The 21,120-nt window shown below is 48.1% G+C and overlaps 1 protein-coding gene across 1 annotated transcript; it reads right to left on the reverse strand.

Annotated features, from left to right (window-relative positions):
• Positions 1-14,203: 14,203 nt before the first annotated feature.
• On the reverse strand, positions 14,204-16,546 carry APOA4 (apolipoprotein A4). Its single transcript, XM_030835207.2, has 3 exons — positions 16,498-16,546; positions 16,006-16,132; positions 14,204-15,170 (listed from the first exon to the last, which is right to left on the reverse strand). Exons 1-3 carry the CDS (start codon positions 16,544-16,546, stop codon positions 14,204-14,206), a joined length of 1,143 nt encoding a protein of 380 aa, XP_030691067.1.
• Between the last annotated feature and the right edge of the window lie 4,574 nt (positions 16,547-21,120).

Raw genomic sequence — 21,120 nt, forward strand, 5'->3', positions numbered from 1 at the left:
AGTACATGTATGGTTTCGTCTTCTCATTTAGATCTCTCATGCATTTGGAGTTTATTCATCTCTCATTTATCTCTCGTGCATTTGGAGTATATGGCATGAGGAATGAATCCAACTTTATCTTTTCCCAAATAGCTATTCAGTTGTTTCTCACATACTAAATTTCCATTTGTTCTTTGGCCTATTTCTGGACTCATCATTCTGTTCTATCGGTTTGTCTCTTCATATGCCACTACCACACTGTTTTACTTTAGAGCTTTATAGTACGTGTATCAGCTCCCTAAGGGTTTCCCCCTTATAAGCAGACAATCAAGAACCATAGCATAACCAAGGGGGGAAAGTGGGGGGGTAGGGGTGGTGGTGTGATGAATTGGGAGATTGGGATTGACAATATACACTAATATGAACAAAATGGATAACTGACAAGAACCTGCTGTATAAAAAAATAAATAAAATAAAATTCAAAATTTCAAAAAAAGGAAAAAAAGAATCATGGCATATCTAAGGAGAGTCTCTCATATGAAAAATGTGGGCCAAAATAAAAAATAGAAAGCAGCAATGTAGAGAAAGAGTCTTTGCAGGGAGAAGAAAAGAAAAAAAAGAAAAGTGCAGAGAGATGTAAGAAAAGATATTTTAGGACTTCCCTGGTGGTCCAGTGGTTAAGACTCTGTGCTTCCAGTACAGGGAGTACGGGTTCCATCCCTGGTTGGAGAAGTTTCACATGCCATGCAGTGTGGTAAAAAAAAAAAAAAGAAGATATTTTAACCATAAAACAACAATAGGATTTTTCTTTAAATGTCAATATGGATGACCAGGAAAAAAAGCTCTTGGAAATTAAAAAATATAACAGAAATGAAACTAATCAAAATAAACAAACCAAAACTCAATAGAAGTGTTACAAGATAAAGAAGGTTGATAAAGAGAAGGGAAAATTTAGAAGGTGAGAGAAACAATCCAGGAGGTCTAACATTCAGACAGTAAGAGTTCCAGCAAGAGACAGAATGACAGAAACCATCAAAGAAATTATTCAGGAAATGAATTTCCAGATTGAAAGGGCCCCTCAAGTACTCTCATGCCTAAGGAAGTGGTTGCAAATAGACCCACACAAAAGCACTTCATCGTGACTTTTCATGACCACAAATGAAACCGTGTACCTCAGATTGGGACTTGAACCCACATGCTGGGACTCAAACCCAGCCAAAACCCACGGTCTTCCAACTGAGGTAACACACCTGGTTTCAGGATTTAATGAAACTCAGATTCTTGATGTCTCATCACAGAAAGAATTCAGTGAGAGAAAAAGCGATAGGTAACAAGTGGATTTATTTAGAGAGAAACACACTCCACAGACAGAGTGGGGGCCATCTCAGAAGGTGAGAAAGACACCAGGGTATGGGGTTGTCAGTTTTTATAGAAGGGGTTAATTTCATAGGCTAATGAGTGGGAGGAGTATTCCAGCTATTTTAGGAAGGGGCGGGGATTTCCAGGAATGGGACCACTGCCCAATTTTGGATCCTTATGGTCGGTCTTGGAACTGTCATGGCACCTGTGGGCGTGTCATTTAGCTTGCTGATGTGAGCCTATACTGAGGCTCAAGGTCTAGTGGAAGTCGACTTGTCCACCATCTTGGACCCATTTGGTTCTAATCACTTTATGTCATGTCCTTGGGTTATGTCATTCTTTCAAAGGTTGTGCCCTGCCTCCTTCCCTCCTGTTTCACAAAGAGAAAGAGAAGATGTTATGGAACGCAAGCTCATGTGCCTGACATACAGGGAGTCCAAACAAACAGAAACATTGGAGTTTGGAGCAGAGAAAAGTTTATTGCAAGGGCCAAGCAAGGAGAATGTGTAGCTCATGCTCAGAAACCTTGAAATCCCCAATGGTTTGAGGGTACAAGTTTTTAAAGGCAAAATTTGGGGTGAGGGATGCAGGGTGTATGACTTTCTTCCGATTGGTTGGTTGTGGGGTAACAAGGCTGTGTTCCAGGAATCTTGTGCTCAGCCTGAAGTTACCATCCTCCACCTGGGTGGGAACCCCATTTCTGCAGAAGAACTGAAAGATATGTATGTATATGTATATTCCTTGAGGACAACCAGGACACTGCTTTATCACTGCACCATTGTTTCTTGTCTGCTCCTCCTTTGTTTCAGCAATACCTCCCCTCCCTAATTAGTAACTTTTAAGTCTAACCTTTGGAACTCAGGGAAGGTCTAGGAGGCTGAAGCCTTTTTCCTTCAAACAAGAAACAGGGGACACGGAAAGGATTTGAAGCCAGGAGAGCCCCACAGGGTCCTGCTTCGTTTCAGGAAGGCAGGGGATAGAAGGTATGTGTGTGTGTGTGTGTGTATGTGTGTGTCTGTGTGTGTGTGTGTGTGTGTGTGTGAGATGTGTACAAGTTGTGTATATGTGGAAGAGAACCCAATTTTCATTGACCATTAGGGGATAATCGTAAGCCTGAAGATAAGATAAAGCTAAAATTGAAACATCAGAGTAAGATTTTCTAAGAGCCAAGAGTTGTTTTTGCAGAGTGAAAAATGGGGATGAGCTTGAGGGACTTCTGTTTTTTTATACTAACTTGTAGACTTGTTGGACTTTTAAAACTGTGTACTTTGATGAAATAGAAGCAGAATTTAAAAGTACATAAAATTATTTTTAAAGGAATACAATAAAACAAATAGAAGTACAAGCAGGAAGATAAAAGAAGCAAAGAAATACCATGGTAAATAGAAAATATAAAATAATATGATAGAGACAAATCAACAATCACAGTAAAAGGAAACAGATTAAACCAGCCCACAGAGCATCAAATCTGGAGCTAGACCGCCTGGATTAAAATGCTGACATGGATTAGCTCTTTGACCTTGGGCAAGTTATTTAACTTCTCTGTGCATCAGTTTCCTTATTAGTAAAATGGGGATAATTATAGCATATAGTATGGTATAATTCATAGGTTCTTTGGGAAATAAATGCTTTAATATATTAAAAAAATAAAATAAAAGCACTCAGAGCAATGCTTGGCACATAGTAAGTGCTGTGTAAGAATTTACTATTGTTATTATTATTATTATCACATCAGACTTTACAAAACTTCCAGACATTTTCTGTTTAAAGAGGCACACCTGTAACATAATGTCAGAGAAAGTAACCTTTAACAAAGGGTGTGGGGAGAGTGGAAGGCTTTAAAAAGACATACCAGACAAAAATAAATCAAAAGAAAGCAGGTATGACAATATAATATCAGAACACATAAGCTTTGGGGCAAAAAGGATTAATAGAAAGAAAAATTCACCAGGAAAAGATAAAACCTAACAGTAGGGACTTCCCAGGTGGCGCAGTGGTTAAGAATCTGCCTGCCAATGCAGGGGACATAGGTTCGAGCCCTGGTCCGGGAAGATCCCACATACTGCACATCAACTAAGCCCATACACCACAACTACTGAGCCTGCACTCTAGAGCCCACGAGCCACAACTACTGAAGCCCCGCGGACCTAGAGCCTGTGCTCTGCAACAAGAGGAGCCCGCGCACCACAACGAAGAGCAGCCCCCACTCTCCTCAACTAGAGAAAGCCCATGTGCAGCAACAAAGACCCAACGCAGCCAAAAATAAATAAATAAATAAATAGATTTATTTTTTAAAAAAAACCTAATCGTATAGTCTCAAAAGACATGAACAAAAAACTGCTGAGTCTCAAAGAGAACTTGACAAATTTGATAGGTGATTATAGTGCCATCTTCTCAAAACTGATAGAATCACAGAGAAAAGATGTGAATAATAGTCAACAAACTTGATATATAAAGAACTCTGCACACCCCAGGAAGCGGAGAATCTTTACCATCACAAGTACATACCTCAAGGGAAATCCAAACATTATTTGTAATAGCAAAAAAAGAAAAAGAAAGAAAGAAAGGAAGCAAGGAAGGAAAGAAAAAGAAAGGGAAACAACCTAAATGTCATAAACAGATGGACAAATAAATGGTGGTAAATTCACAGAATGGAGTATTAACATTAGCTGGTAAAAATAAACATGTTTGATATATATGTATTAACATGGATATGTCTCCCAAACAATGTGAAGTGGAAAAAAGCAATGTGCAGGAGGATACAAACAATTGTATATTAATCACTTAAAATTTTATAGCATGTGAAACGATACTGCATATCATTTTGGCTACATAAATATAAATAAAAGAATAAACCATGGATGGAAAGGAGATTCACCAACTTCAGGCTAGTGATAGACTTTGGGGAGAGAAAGGAAATGGGGAGGGACTTTCACTATATCTGTCAGATTCTATTCCTTTAAGAAAGGATTCTAAGACATGAACATTAATATTCGTTGACTCTTGGAAAGGGGTGCATGGATGTTAATAACTCTGTCACATGTACCTGTATGTATGTTTGAAATATTTCATTGTAAAATTTTAAAAATAAAAAGCAAGAGATTAAATTGATGGAGAGACAAAGGAAATAAAGGCTTAAGAGTATCGCTGGTTTTGTACACAAGAGGCTCCTGGTTAGCCCAATAGAGGCAGATACAGTGGCTCCATGGATGTAGAAGCCAGATAGAGGGAAGTGAGGAGAAATGAAGGAAGGAAGGGGCTTGAATGGACCTTTGGGGTAGCTGCTTTGGGGGAGCAGGAGAGAGAACTGAGTAGGAACTCATAGAAGTCTTAATTAACAGACTAGCCAAGGGCCCACTAAAAGCTGCAGGTCTGAATATACAGTGGCATAAATCATAGCACAGTCTTCTCTAACAGGGTTCCATAAGGTGAAGTTGAAAAAGCAGAAGCCAGCTTTTTTTATATATATATAAATTTATTTATTTTATGTATTTTTATTTTTGGCTGCATTGGGTCTTCGTTGCTGTGTGCGGGCTTTCTCTAGTTGCGGCGAGCAGGGGCTACTCTTCGTTGCAGTGAACGGGCTTCTCATTGCAGTGGCTTCTCTTATAGAGGAGCACAGGCTCTAGGCGCGTGGGCTTCAGTAGTTGTGGCACATAGGTTTAGTTGCTCCGTGGCGTGTGGGATCTTCCCAGGCCAGGGCACGAACCCATGTCCCCTGCATTAGCAGGCAGATTCTCAACCACTGCGCCAGGGAAGCCCAGAAGCCAGCTTTTTGTGAGGAAAATGAAAGAGAAAGACAAGAGGACAAAGGGTCCAGGGAATTGCAAAAGCGTTGTTGAAGTAATGCACTGCATGGGAATGATGGAAGCAGGAGCCATGGATATGAGACAGAGAATGAGCGATCAGAAGGATGGGCACTGTGGCTGAAATGAGACAGAGGAAAAAGATGCTGAAATTGAGGAGGTCAAGGAGTCAAGAGGGAAGGTGTTTGGATGGGTTTTCCACATACATGATGCCACAGGCAGGAAGGCAGTCTCCGAGGAGAAGAGATAGATGGTCAACTAAGAGCCAGATGCTGAAGTCTGTAGTGAACGTGGAGGTCAACAATGAGGACCAGTGAGGGAGCATGGCCAGGTGGAGCCAGCCTCCAGGCGTCAGTGGTCTGGAAACAGCAACCGGGCTGCAAATCGTCTGCCTCTGTGAAGGAGGGCTGCAGGAGACACCGGGGAGCAGGCATCCTGCACGAAGGCCAAGTTCCCACAAAGGCCAGGAAGTGGAGAGAGTTCTAGGCAAGGCTGAAGATGCAGAGGCGTCTGATCCATGGGGCAATGGGAAAATTGGGAGGGAAGAGAACTTTGGGGTGTTGTGTAGAGAGAATAAACAAAGAAGGATGCAGGAGAGTGTAGGAGTGTTCATCTTGCCAGAGAGCCTTACTTTTAGGGCTGTGACCAGGAATGAAAGGGATGTGAGGCACAGTGGGTTTAGAAGAGAGGTTAATGTTGCATCCAACATGTCCAAAGCCTTGATGAAGGCAGCCGTTGACACTGAGACCAACATGGTTGGGACCTCAAGGGTGGGACCACTAACTGTGTTCCAGACACTCTGCCAGGTCTGGAGATGAACTTGGTACCAAGTAACACCCAACTAGATTACACTGTGAGCCCAGGGATGTTCCAAGTGCTACACAGCAAAGGACGAGTTCTCTGGGTGATGAAGGGAAGAAGCAGGATGCCAAGCAAGAGAAAAGACGTGGAGACCAGACGTTATGCAATCCATAGTATGAATGAAGGGCTCAGTGTGGCTAGAGTGTGGTGGTAGGAAGGTAGCCTGAGCACATCTGCACGTCCCTCTGCCCCTCAGAGTCTGGCCCAGTAGGATTTGAAAATACTTGATAACAATAACTCCTCTACTGAGCAACTCCCACGTGCCTGGTATTTACCCTTTATCATCTGTAATGCTCAAAGCAATACTCCGAGGTAGGCATTGTTATCCTCATTTTACTTACTGAGAAACTGAGGCTCAGAGGGATTCGGGAACTTGCTCAGGGTCTTGCCCTGGGCCAATCCCGGGTCCGTCTAACTCTGAAGTCCATGCTCAGTACACCAACTCATGCTCAGGATGAGAGAGAAGTCTGCTCGTGGGGCCTGTACCACACAAAGCCTCTACACACCTTACTGGGGGACCCAGGGACCCACGTGCTCAGTGGAAAACCAGGTGCCAGGAATTTATGATTCAGTAGAAAGAGGGCTGTTGAAACACAGGGGAACCAGGGTCCATGTGTAAGCTGATCTGGGGACAGGAACAATAGCTCAGGGCCAGCCGGGGAAAGGACAGCCAAGCTCGGGACAGCTGCCAAGTCATCATAGGGAGTGGAGTCCACCCCTCCCTCCTTGTCCCATCCCACACTTAAATATGCCCCCTTCAGTGCCCCTTCTCTACTGTCCCCTACAGAGGTAGAAGCAGCTCTAGTTGTGGCTGGAACACCAGGTCCTTAGGTCTTTAGCCTTGTCAACCGTGGCCTCCACAGGCCATGATCCATTGTGCCTCAGAAATGCCCCACAACAAGATGTTTGTGTCAGAAACACCTACTGGTGGTGCAATAGCTAGATGAGACCTAGCTATTGACATGGACTCTGATACCACAAAATGTACTGAGCACATTCTGAGTCAACACAGTGATGGGGGCCAAGAAAGATAAGGATTTTAGTTGTTTGGGTTTTGCTTATGTAAACCCTCCTTCGTCACCAAAGGTTTGAGGCTCCTGGCAGTGAAAACTGAAATGATGATTATGGTTATGATGATGATGATGATGATGGTGATGGTGATGATGATGATGATGATGAGAGAGAGAAAGAGAGAAGACCTTCAGGACCAGTGAAAATAAAAATTGTAGAAGACAATCATGACCTGAGAAAGCACAAGACCTGAAGAACACAAGCACAAGCAATAAGGGCTGACAAAGTTGCAACAGTTGACTTTTGCGTTGGCTTTGGGTTTCCTGGAAATCCATGAAGAGGGAAATTCAGTTAGTTACATAATTGTCGTAAGCAGAAGAAAGAAACAGATCAGAATCAAAAAGAAAATAAAGCTTTTCCAAACATGAGTTGCAAAATAAACATCTCGATGGGACTTTGTATACAAGGACTTTTGAATCGTATTAAAAAGTCACTGAGAGATGTCAATTTTGCATAAGATCAAGGTGAGGAAGCCCAAATATCTAAGCTTCTGGTGATAAGATCTGTGGATAGGATTAAGAGTGCCTGATATTTTTTAGTAGGAAGTCCTGTCTATTAAAATATTAACTAACATTAATAAATAGCTTTTATTTTTAATCTAGGCATATGTTTAGATTTTTTTTTACAAATTTATTTTTATGCACTCAGACTGTTTAGTAGCCTGATTTATTGTTTAGAATATGTCATACTTACAATCCATGTCAATGGATTGTAATGTTCATTCACAATATGATTTTTAAGAGATTAATGTGGACATATCATAATTTAACAATCTCCTCCTGTACATTGTGTTTTCTTAATTTTTAAAATTATAAACAGCAATGTAATGAACACTTTCATAGCTAAATGCATGCATTCTTTGGTTATTCCCTTACCATTAATTTTTAAATGGAAGAACATTTTCTAAACAGGTGTATCCCTATTCACAAACCCTTTGCAGTAATACTGAGACCTCCCAGTGTTAGGACCAGTTAACCTCCCAGGTTGGAACCAGTGGCTTAGACTCTAAAGGAAAGATGCACCACAAAGCCTTCAGGCATTTTCTGTCTCTGTTACTCTCATGGATTTTCAGATACAAATTGAGTGCATGTATCTAATTTCACTTTTCTCTGAAACCTCCCTCAAAATATAGTGAAGAGATTTTTTTCTTTTTTTTTTTAGAAAAGATGTAGACCCATAGGGACAAAAAGAATGGAAAAAAAGACCACAGCAAAATTTTGAAAGCTAGAAAGCAGACAGACCAGTTGCAACTAATTTAGCAGGCCTGAGCAAACTGATCTGAAGTTGGCAGTGGGGAAAGATGAGTGCCAATCTGATTGATTGCACTGAATTCTCAAAATGTTAAGGAATTGTAGTAAATCTTCTGCTAGCCAATGTTACACCCGTGTATGAATTAGTAATACCCTCCCTTTTCTCAAGACACTCTACTGCCATCTACCAGAAGTTTGTCATAATAAATATACAATTCCATGATGTCTACAGTGCGGGAAATGTGCACTCGGAACTGTGCCCTGCACAGCTTGCACAGCCATACATACCAGCCCTGACCTGGAGGCACCAGGTACCACTGAAAATAGACGTGAATGAAGAGGCTGTTGTAAAATATGAAAGATTGGTTAAAACTATTTAAAAAGCTGGAAAAGCTTTAGCTTTATCTCTCTCACCTTGGCGGAAGATTGGAGGTTTATTCTCTGAAAAGGGGAAGACCGAATATCTATGGAAAGAGAATGCCTGGCAGAGTTGAGGACAGGCAGAGAATGCCTGGCAGAGTTCTGAGTACCAGAAATAGAGGGATTAAATCAAAGTGTGCCCTCTGAATGCTGAGTCCCATCCTGCTTCTTCCACTTGGCCCCAGGAGCACTGGTATCCAGGCCTTTACCCTCCAGGCAGGAGAGTAGGAGAAACTTCCTAGGGAAATATGACCTGCTCAAAGGAAAATACCTAACTATTTTTACTTTGGGGGTTCCCAAACTAAACTTTCCAGCGGATCACCCAACAGTGAAGCTCATAGTCAACAATACTATGTACTCATGTACATGGAGCTTCAAATCAGCTTTAAAATCCCCACTCTGCAGTTTAAGCAGATAAGCAAAGTTTACCAGGCATTTGAGGAAAGAGCCTAACATGAAAGATAGAGACCAAAACAAACAGACATTTAAAAAGGAACTTGAAGAAAACTGAGACTATGCAGACAGAAGAACACTTAAAAATACCATTAATATCATCAGAGGGTTAAAAGAATATATTACAATGATGAAACAAGAACAGGATACTACAAAAGAATATTCACAGAATTTTTTTTTAAAAAAAGCCCTTGCAAATTAAAAACACAATTGTAGAAACAGAAAACTGAATAAAATGTGAGGAAATCTCCCAGAAAGGAGAGCATGCAGAGATGGAAGAAATGAGTGAAAAGAAAATTAGAAGACTTGTCCAGGAAGGTCCTATTATTGGAAGCGACTGAGCAAAAGTGGTACAATCATCTTAGAAATCAATTTTGCATTACCTGGTAAAGATGAACATACGTATACTGTACCACTGAGCAAGAGAATAAAGATTTATTAAATTCATTCATTTATCCAACAAATATTGAGCACCTGCTAAGTCATTGTGCTGGGCTTTGACTATACAAGAATAATAAACAAGATAGACAAGACCTCTGCCCTCGCAGAAACCAACCAAGATTCTCATCTCAAGGCAGCTGGGAAGTATGACCCATCTCAGGCTCAATTTTGTCCACAAGGTTTGGGTTTTCGTGCAAGGAGTCTCTGGATAGATTTCCTGTGGGCAGAACATGTGTATGAAGGAATTGTAATTATTCTGTGGCTCAAAAGAGGAGTAAAAATTAGAACAAAGCTGGATTGAGAAAGAACCAACTGAATTTTTTAATTTTGATAAACTTGAACAGAGTTGTCCAAAGACAGAATCAATTGTTTGGGGAGGTGGTAAGTTGGCTGTCAGTGGAGGTGTTCAATACTAAGCAGGATTCATTCACTGAGTGATTGCATGATGGCTATGTGCTGGACACTGGACTAGGCACTGTGTATTAGTTAGCCATTGCTGCATTGCAAATCACCCCCAAATTTAATGTCTTATGATCTCTCACAGTTTCTGTGGGTCAGTGGCTTGGCCGTGTGGTTCTGATTCGGGATCTGTCATGAGATTGCAAGTAGGACGTTGCCCGGGTCTACACTCATCTAAAGGCTTGACCAAGGCTGGAGGATCTGTTTCCAAGGTGGCTCACTCGTATGGCTGGCAAGTCGGTGCTGGCTGTTGAGGAGGGGCATTGAGTTGGAGTTCCTTCCTATGTGGACCCCTCCACAGGGCTGCCTGAGTGTCATCACAACATCACAACATGGTGGCTGTCTTCCCTCAGAGTCAACGGTCTAAGAGAAAGCAGGATGGAAGCCACAATGGCCTTTATGCCCTAGCTTTGGGAGTCATATACCATGACTTTCACAAAGGCTATTGATCACCTAGGTCAACCCTCTTCAATGTGAGAGGGGCCACACAAGGTCGTGAGTACCAGCGAGATGAGGATCAATCGCAGAGGCTGGCTACCACAGTGTGAATGCAATGATGAACAAACGAGTGGGGTGCCTGACCTCAAGAGTCTGTTAGTGTAGAGTTAGGATATTTCTTAGAGATGATGTCAAAGGAACAGGACTGAGACACAAGACAGATCCCTCCAGTCCTAACGTCCTGTGATTTTGTTCTTCTAGGTCTTAGTTCTTTACTCACTGTACCACTAAGCCACCATCTCAGAACCAGCAACTCACATCCTCGTTCTTCTGCCACGGGCAATTCTGAGGTCTCCATTATTAGCTGCTTGTCATCACACAGCGACATAACATGGTCCCACTCTTGGTGCTCTCAGATACAGAAGTCCCTGGATAACCCCACGCTTGTTGTTTCTCTCCCCAGAGTGCACCACTGCCTGTTCTCCTCTTCCTGGGAGTGCAAGGTGTCCTATGATAATGCCAAGAGAACACTGTGTCCCCATGCGGGAGCTACTTTTGATCCAGCTGGGCAATCCCTCAACAGCAGCAATGCCCTGTGGGTTCAAGAGGAGAGCGGGCCCCGCCCCCCTTTACCCTGTTGTGCTCTTCTGTCCCTAATCAAGGCCTTGCCAACCACCAGACACTTCAGGGGCCGTGACCCCTCGGACGTTCTCAGATGACTTTTTACCTTCAAGCTTTGTGGAAGGGTGCAGGGGTATGGCTAATGTCTTAGCCTGGCCCACACTGGTGCTGGTCGACCCTCGGTTTGGTGCACTAACCCATGCGCACGGAGGAGTCTGTTATCTCCAGTTCACCCGAGGAGCCAGAGGTGGCTGGGGGAGCTTCAGGCCTGAAATTGTGCTGGGCTCTGGGAGGACCATTGGGAGATACTGATGTGGGCTGCACCGGAGTCCAGAAAACGCCCTCCCCTGCCACTCGCAAGGGACTCTTAGGGCTCAGTTCTCCCGTGTGTAAGTGCTTCAGTCTTGCCAGGTGGTAAAAACCGGATCCTGGCGAAACTCTGGTGAATATTTATGTACTTGTTTGTTTGTTTCTAGTTTTTAAAGTAATACTGTTAGGATGGCCATTTTTAAACACAACAACAGAAAATAACAAGTGTTGGAGAAGATGAGAGAAAACAAACCCTTGTGCACTGTTGGTGGGGATGTAAAATTGTGTAGCTGCTGTAACACACAATATGGAGGTTCCTCAAAAAATTAAACAGAATTACCGTGTGATCCAGCAATTCCACTCCTGAGTCTATTCACAGAAGAATTGAAAGTAGGGACTTGAAGAGGTATTTCTACACCCACATGCATAGCTGCATTCTTCACAACAGCCAAAAGGTGGAAGCAACACAAGTGTGCACAGACAGATGAATGGATAAACAGAATGTGATCTATACATGCAATGGAATAGTATGCAGCGGTCAAAAGGAATGAAATTCTGATATATGCTACGACACGAGTGAATCCTGAAAACATTATGCTAAGTGGAAGAAGCCAGACACAAAAGTAAAACTATTGTACGATTCCACTTACATGAACTATCTAGAATAGGCAAACTCTAAGAGACAGAAAGCAGACAAGCAATTACCAGGAGGTGGAATGGGGGAGTGGTAATGGGGAATTACTTAATGGATACAGAGTTTCTGTGTGGTGATGAAGAAATTTTGGAGATAGTGGTAATGGTTGTACAACATTGTGAAAGTAATTAATGCCACGCCACTAAACTGTACACTTAAAATGGTTAAAATGGCAAATTTTATGTTATATATATTTTACCACAATAAAAAACTAATACTAAAACATTATCTTAAAGTCCCAACACTACACAAATCTATAAAGTAGAAAGAAAAATCCCATTCTCCGGAGAGGAGACCCGATGAATTGACCATCTAGGTTTAGAGAGTTCTTTCTTCCGTGTAGTGGGCATCCCCTCTTCTCTATGGGATTCTTGGAGGGGCTCACACTTCCCACTGTGCTGGGCTTACCCTGGTGGCGCCACAGCCTGGTAGTTAAAAGTAAAGCTCTCTAGCTGGATGGCCTGGATTCCAATCCCAATTCCAACACTTGCTAGATAACGTTACGTCAGCACCCTGTACTGCCTTTTTCTCACCTACTGCATCTTTGATGTCACTTTCTGTTGTGAGGATTATATGAGTTGATGTGGTACATATACCATGATTTTTTAAAGCATCTAGCATTAATGAGTAGAGTGTCAGCTTTAGTGTCATCTCTGTATTTAAAATTTCTAGAAGCTTCTGCCACTGGTCGTTCCTTATTGGCCATGATCTTGGGGTGTGGGGCAGGGGGTAGCTTCCTCTTTTACTCCCTGTCATCCCTTGGTGTCTTTCCCTTGAAAGCCCTGTATCCCCATTCTGGGAAGGAAAGGGGTGCCGGGCTAGACTTGGAGACCTGGGGTCAGAGCTCACAGCTGGGAGGTCAAGTCATTTGGGACAAAGGCTTGAACTGGCCCTTCTCTGGGGCTCCCTCCTGGGGAGGGTCTGTGAGCCTCTGAGGGTGGGGGGGATACCCCACCTCCGAGGCTGCAGCAGCAGTCCACAGCTGGCTGTGCTGATGAAACTGCTCAGAGCCCGACTCCTCTCTTCCCCTGCCCCCTGCCCCAGCAGTTGGCCCCAGACCGACAGGTCCCGTTGCAGGAGGCTCCAGGGCAGAGCTCACCAGGGCCCCACAGGCACCTGCTCCTCCCGACCTCCCAGGACTCTGCCCGGTCTCTAGGTCGCATTCCTCAACTCTGGAGACCATGGGTTTAGCAGTCAAGAAATTTCTGAAATAAGCATGAATCGATATAATGGAAGTGTGACGGGGTGGGGTAGAATAAATCAAAATTCACAGCAATAAGTCAGGTTAAAGGCACAAAAGAGCTTATGCCAGGAGGGACAGTCTCCCCCACTGTGCTGTGAGCTCTCCAAAGCCAAAGACCCTGTCCTGACTGCCTCGGTGGCCCTCTCAGAGTGAAGCACATTGTCAGACCGATGCTCCACAAAAGCTATTTTGCTCATTGCCTGGTGCCTACGATTCCACATACAAGAAATATCTAGAGCAGGCAGACTCACTGAGACGGAAAGCAGTGGTGGCCGAGGACCGGGGGAAAGTTACTGTCTAATGGGTACGGAGTTTCAGCTGGGAAGATGAAAAAGTTCTGGCGATGGACCGTAGTGATGGTTGCACAACGAGGTGAATGTACTTCATTGAAGACATTTGTTGGCTGAGTGAGTAGAGCGGGCTGCATATTTCCTCTTTGGGTAACACGTGACACCTTTATCCACCTCCCCCTCGAGCTACCCCCACACCTCTCTCAGCACACCCTGCCCTCCGCCCACCCCCGTCGCACCTCCCAGCCCTCCGTGTCCCTCTAAGCATCCCCTGGCAGCCCCTGCTAAGCTTTGCCAAGCCCTCACCTCAGGCCCTGCAACACCAAGGATTCCCACGGTAACCAGACTGGGCTAGCTTCTCAGCAGCTTTATTGAGTAGCGAGAGGTAGTGTCACTTTCCACTGGACAGGTATCCACGGGTTGGTACCAGGACTGCTTTGGGACAGACAGACAGACAGGGGGCAGGGCAGGGCAGGTGTCAGTGGTGGGGCAGGAGCAGCAGGTGTAGCTCAGCCCTCCAAAGGGGCAGGCGTCGGCTCCTGGGCGGTGAGGGCGTGGGCCTGGATCTCTTCCTCCTTGAGGGTGTTGAAGAAGGTGTTGACTTTGTCCCGCAGGTCCTTCTCCAGGAAGCTCAGGTGGTGTTCCATGTCCCCCGCCAGGGGGCCCAGCTTCTGCCTGAGCCCCTCCACCTGCTGCACCATAGCTTTGTTGAAGGTCTCGCCGTAGGGCCCCACGGTGTGGCGGAATTTCTCCACCTGCTGGTCCAGGTGGCTGCTCAGCTCGGCCAGCGACTTCTGCAGCTCCTGGGCGTTGCCCTGCAGATTGCCGCGCACGCTGTCGGTCACGGGCTCCAGCTTCTGCCGCAGCTCCTCCGCGCGGGCCGAGACCTTGGCCTTCAGCTCCTCGGCGTGCTTCTTCATCTGGAAGGCCAGACCCTCGAGCTGGTGGCTGAGTTTCCCCTGGACGTCCTGCGCGTAGGGGGCCAGGCTGCGGCGCAGCTCCTCCACGTTCTGGTCGATCTTGGCCTTGAGCTCGTCGGTGTAGGGCGTGAGGCGCGCCTTGAGCTCCTCCACGTTCTGGTCGATCTTGGCCTTGAGCTCGTCGGCGTAGGGCGCCAGCGAGGCCTGCAGGTTGTCCATGTTCTGCCTCAGCACCGCCTCCATGCGCTGGGCGTAGGGCGTCAGCTGGCGCTGCAGCTGCTGGGTCTGGGCGTTGACCTGCGCGCGCAGCTCCTCCGCGTAGGGCTCCAGGCTCTGTTGCAGCTGGCGCATGTTGGCCCCGATCTTCTGGCTCACCTCGCTGGTGTGGGGCAGCAGCCGGGCCCGCAGCTCCTCCAGCTCTTTCCGGATCTCCTCCTTCAGCTTCTCTGAGTCTTCGGTCAGGCGTTCGTGCAGCTCCGTGGCAAAGGGCACCAGCTTCTTCTGCAGGTCATCCTTGTAGGTGTTCACTTCCCCAAGTTTGTCTTGGAAGAGGGTGCTGGAGCGAAAGGACACAAGGGGGCCACCGTTACGCTTGGCCCTCCATGCCAGGACCTTGACTCCTTACATAGCACTCACCTTACACACACCTGCCTAGGACAGGTGAGTGTGCAGGTTACTGAGTTCACCCATCTTCTCCCTGTGGCCTTCCCTATGGTGGATCATGATTTGAGCAAATGGATGTAATAGACGAAGGTATTAACATTGAACTTGTATCTCTGAATCTCCCCCTGAGCTTGAGTCACAATATCTACCTATCATGTGACCTGGAGCAGTTTGCTTTCCTCTGCTTACCTGTAAAGTAAAAAGTGTGGACTCTGAGGTCCTTCCCAGCCCAGGTGTGCTGTGACGGAGATCACATTCCCAGCCCAGGTGTGCTGTGACAGAGATCACATTCCCTAGTAGAATGTTATGTTCTGGACCTCTTCCAGCATCTTCTAGCTACACCACGTGCTGCTTCCCTGCCATGTGCCTACCCTCAGAAGCTTGCCAAATATCCCCACCTCCCTTCCCATGATTTCACAGAGGCTTGTCCTGCTGGAATGTATTAGAAGCCAGCTCACACGACCTTTCTTTCCCTTCCTTTCTTCTGCGAGCCGCAATAATAAGATGTGGCCATTCGTCATGCTCTAGAAAGTTAAAGCAGGGATTATTCAGCCCAACTTTTCTGTTTGTATATGTGGATCCCAGGTCTGGAGACCTTGGGTCCCCAGAGAGTTGGTGGCAGGGCAGTGGGTATCCTAGGCTCAGGTCTCCTGCCTCCGATTTCAGCCCTTGCCCACTCATTGCATGGCCTTTAAGAAGCTCCACCTTGCAAGCTCTGCCCCTCTTACTTGAGCTGCTGGGTGAGCTCGGACTGCTGGAGATGTTCCACAGCCTTCTTGGCATTGTTGCTCAGCTGGCTGAAGTAGTCCCAAATCACAGTGGCCACCTGGTCGGCACTGACCTCCGCCTGGGCACCTGGGTGGAAAACAGAGCAATTCACGAGGACCTGTCTCCTTCCCTGCCCCTCTGCACCAGCCTTGAGCTGCAGACCGGATGATGCGGGGGAGCCCAGCCACTGATTTCCTTCTCTACGCTTGGCTAGCTGGAAGCTACGGGGGTATGTAAAATGGGTATAGCACCAATGCCAGGGGGCCCGCCGCTGTGAATGGACTAGCTCCTCTGAGCCGGGTGGCAACCGGGCAGCCGCCTGCATCCAGCTGTGGGCTGACAGGCACTCAGAACTGTCCTCTTACCTTGGCCTCAGACTCTCCACCCTTCCCTGCCTGATGCAACAGATGGGTCCTGCCTGAAAGTCTCATCCAAAGGCAGCTCCTACTCACCGGTGACAGCCACCAGGGCCAGGCTCAGGACCACAGCCTTCAGGAACATCCTGGGCTCCTTGCTGGGCTGGAAAAGTCTCTTACTGCACTGGATCCTTCCTGGGTTCAGAGGGGGCCAAAGGAGAGGTTCTCAGGCAGCTCACCTATGCTGCTGTTCGAACTGATTGAAGCTCAGAGCCAGCCAGACATTTAAATCCCCACCGGGCTGCACTCCCCGCCTTCCTCCCCATTGTGACTCCACGCTGGAAGGTGACACATTCCCAGGAGGCCTCTTGGACTTTCGTGACTCTAAGGCAACGTGGAAGCTGACGACAGACTGGAGCCCGGGAAGCAGTCAGAAGCTCTGTGCACGTGCCCCACCCAGCATTGAAGGGAGGATGGGTGAGGGGCCATGAGCTGGGGAAGAAACGAGGCCTAGGGAACACCTGAACCTGGGACTGATGCCCCAGAGGCCCTGTGGCAGCTCTGAGTCTGTGCCAGGCTTGGTGGGGGTGATGGGGAGGCAAAGTTCACAGCTCCTCTGTCTGCTCCAGTGAGGAGTGGCCCCCCACTCCTACATCCCCGGAACCGGACTCCATCTCAGAGCAGCAGACTCTGGGCTGGGACATCCAGGGCCACAGGTGCGGGCAGCGAGCTGAGATCCAGTGCTCTGGTCAAGGTGCACCCAGGAGCAGGGGACCCCTGCAAGCCTTTGGGAATGTGGGTGGAGTTGGGGGGTGTCCCGTGTTGAAGGTGTTAACTGTAAGTGTGCTTCCTGTCCCATCACTGCCAAGTGTGTCACCTTGGTCTAGTGATTCAACTTGGCGTAGCCCTGAGCCTCAGTTTCTCCTTTGAAAAATGGGGTTGTTGGGTATATTAAATGAGATATCGCTGGTGAAGTGAGTAGTACAGTGCCTGACAGAGTAAGCACTAAAAATTAGTTGTTATTGTTGTTAATAATAATATTACTATTTTCCTAATTTGGATCAAAGCAGGGAATACAGTAGAGTGCTCACTGCTCCATTGAGAGTGGCAGAGTTAGACCCAACCCTCCAGGGGTCATCAGGCAGGCGTGATGCAGGGTGAGGGGCAGGCTGGCCCGAGGCCTGATTTCTGCCCACCTCTCCAGCCACACTCCCTGGGTGGGAGCGGCCAGCTCGTGATGAATCACAGGACCTGAGGCTCTCAGGGGGCCTCTCACCAGGGGATGATGGGGATGGTGGTGGTGTCCAGGAGATCTTCTCCTTGGGCTTCCAACGTTCTCTCCAAATGAGATCACACACAGGAAGATATCCACCAAGAAGGCGACACAGCCTGGTCAGCTTGGGCCCCTCTGCTGGACCACACACATCACCGTGAGAGACTATGAGATGAGACCCATCGTATCGCACTGCTGGCTGTCCTCTGCGAGTGCAGTGCCTGGGATGTAGATGGGCTTCCAGTAGTCTGCCATTGGAATAGACCACAGCTGTGCTAACCCTGACTTCCATGTCTCCGTTTTTTCATATACCAGAAGTGGCTTGCTGTATCGTGGGATGGAAGACAGCTAGAAGGCTTTCTGATGCTTGCACCCCTTCTGCAGAGTCCCCACTACCCAGCAGTGTCCCACACCACCCGTGGTCACTTCCAGCGTCATGGAGCTCCTCCTTTCTGGAGCAGCCCGTGCCGTCTCGCAGTAGTTATTAAGGGTTCCGGTGCTGGAGTCGGACGCCCTGGGTTTGCGTGTGGGCTCCCCACGTACTGACTGTGCGATCTTGGGTGAGTGTCTTAACCTCTCTGAGCCCCGTCTGCCTCAGCAGGGTGTAGAATAGTACCCGCCTCCTGAGGAGTCAGGGAGCTAATCTGAGTAATGCTGGGAATGGTGCCTGGAGCAGTGAGTGGTCATCAAGTACGAGCCACGTTTTACCCCTGAACGCTTTACCTCCCTGCAGCCCTCCCGAATCACGCACAGTCCAGCCTGGGCTGGGTGCAAAGGTCAGTGTCCCATCCCTTCCCTCCTCCAGGCCAGAGATGAGGAGGGCAGTGAGTCACCAAGGACACTCAGTTGAGTTTGGCCTCCTGGACTGACCGTCTGAGCAATGGGCTTCTGGCTGGCACGGCTGAATCAGCACTGCCCAGTCCAGCCTTGTGGCAGGGGCGTGGGTCACAGAGGCTCATGTGCTAAGCCTCACTCGGACACAAGTGGAAGCAGAGTCAGTCCAACCCCAGAGGACCATTTTTGGCCTCAGCTGGTCAGGCCTTCTCCCGCCCACCCCCCTCCTCTCCTCCCACAACCAGGTATGGTCTGGGGGCCAAGCCTGGAGCGGTCTCCTTATTCCAGGGCAGCCATGGTCGCGGGGGAGGGAGAGAAGAAGGCGGGGAGAGGTGGCTTAGTCTGGGCCACCGATAAGACCCTTACTGAGATAGCCCTACTGAGACCCAGCTGGAGCTGCTGGGAGGGATACAGGCACAAAAAGGCGCCAAGCCCTTTGAAAGAGTTAAGGTCCCAGGCCCCATGGCAGGTTGCAGCCCAGCTGCATGGACCCGCACACCCCGGTTCTCTGCCCAGCTTGGCACCTCACCGCTGGGTCTCTCTGCCAGCGTCTTCTGACCTCCCTGGGATCAGTGGCCCATTGCTGAGCAGGAGAGAGAGCACAGCCTCCTCCAGACCCTCCACATGCATGGAAAGAGAGCTGGAGGAAACAGGGCCAAGGGCTCCAGCCAGCGCATTCTAGCCTGCCCCAGCCCAGCCTGGAACCTGGACTCCCACTGTGGCCCTCACCCCCGGGGCCGAGGAACAGGCCAGAACAGAAGAGGGAAGTGGACACAGTTGCCCTGTACCTTCCCCAATGTCCACATCCTTCCGTGACCTCCTAATCACCTTCCTTTCCTCCCCACCCCATCACCAAAATCTGTACTCAGGATCTGAAACAGATTGACTCTGATGAGTGAGTGATGCAAATCGCCAAGGGTCTCATCTCTCCAAGCGGTTTGGTACCAGCGTGGCTATTTGAACACCTGGATTCTTGTTCCCAGCTCTGCCACTGATGGGCTATGGGTACTTGGGTAGGCCTCTGGCCCTGCCTTCGGTTTCTCACCTGTAAAATGGGGTTAATAATGTCTACTTCACAGGAATCTATTTGTATTTTAGCAGATAACAAGGTCTAAGTCAAAGGAATGAATCTGTATGGAGAAACTTCAAGTCTCAGCCACAGATAAAGAATTCTGAGGGTAGAGCCAGGTCACTTTCTCAGGCCTGTGATTTCACACTGTGGGTTTAGTTCCTTCCTCCCGAGAAGAGGGCCGCCTGTCAAAAGCTCTACTTCTACATTGGAGGCTCCTCCCACCTTCAGACTGTGCTGTCTAGGGAAGGACAAGGTGTTTGGGAGAAAGGGAGAGAGATTTATGAAGCCGCCTCCATGAACCAGCTGCTTTGTACGTATCTCATTTACATTTCACCGCGATTCTGGCATATCGGTATTCTAGCCCCATTTTACAGAGGAGAACATCGAGGCACTGAGGTGTTAGATCTCTGGCCCTGGGTCATATGAGTAAGTGCCAAAGTCATCATTTAAACCTAGAATTTCTTGGCTGTGATGTCTTCACATCCAGAAGACAAAGGCCCCTGATCCTGCCATCCAGGCTACAGCTCCCAGTGTGGGCCCAAGGGACACCTCACCCCGAGAAGGGCCCAGGCCTCTCCTGGACAGCTGACTGCCCCTGTAGAGCTCGTCTGGCCCCTCTCGCCACCAGACCAGCCTCACCACAACCTTGGTTCCCTTCGGTTGCCTAGCCAGCCAGGGGGAGCTGAGGAAGCTGAAGCCCGAGGTGAGAGTACTCAGCGCTGGGACTCAATCCCAGCTGCCGCGGTTTGGGGAGGGCCCCAAACATGAGCCTGGATCCTGTCCCAGGGAATGTTATCAGTGGGTCCAGAGAGCAAGGTGAGGAGGAGGGGGTGGTAGGATAAAGGCCTGGGACTCAGAGCGGCCTTTGACCTTCTCCCACCACCCCCTGCTCTGGGATCAGCTCAAGGAGGCTTCTGGGTAAGCAGCACAGGGACTGAAGCCCAGAGGTGGAGATGCTGGGGAGGTGGCTGTGTGCCCTAACTGTGTCCCACCTCCCCGCACAAGCCTCTACCCATAGGTCTTCTGTGACTTCACTCTAGGCACCCCATCCCGACCCGCTGAGTTGTTCCCAAGTCTGAAACAGCCCATCCCCCTCTCACATCACCCACCCCCCTTGCAGGCTGTTGTCAGGGCTTGGGGCTGGGGGTGGAGGGGCGGGAAGGACCTGGAGCCCAAGCGTGAAGGGCTGAGCTTTGGCCTCTAATCCCTTCTCCCATTTTGCCAGCCTCTCCCTGGGGAGCCAGGCTGATCAGGATGAATGGGGTCTCCCCAGGCCCACGCCACCCCCGGGTCCTGAGCCCATGTGGGCTACAGGGGTAGCAGAGAGCAGCATGGGCACCCATAGCTTTCTAGAGATTTCCCACCTCCCAGCAGGCCTGACTGCCTCTGGCTACCCTCTCTCAGGCCCTGGTCTAGATTGATCAGCAGGTGACCTTTGCCCAGCTCCCTGGGCCCTCAGTGCCCGCTGCCCTGGGGACAATATAAAACAGGTCAGAACCCTCTTGCCTGCTTACTCAGTTCATCCCAAGAAGCAGCTGCT

This window comes from Globicephala melas, chromosome 8, assembly GCF_963455315.2.
Source record: "Globicephala melas chromosome 8, mGloMel1.2, whole genome shotgun sequence".
Lineage (NCBI taxonomy): Eukaryota > Metazoa > Chordata > Mammalia > Artiodactyla > Delphinidae > Globicephala > Globicephala melas.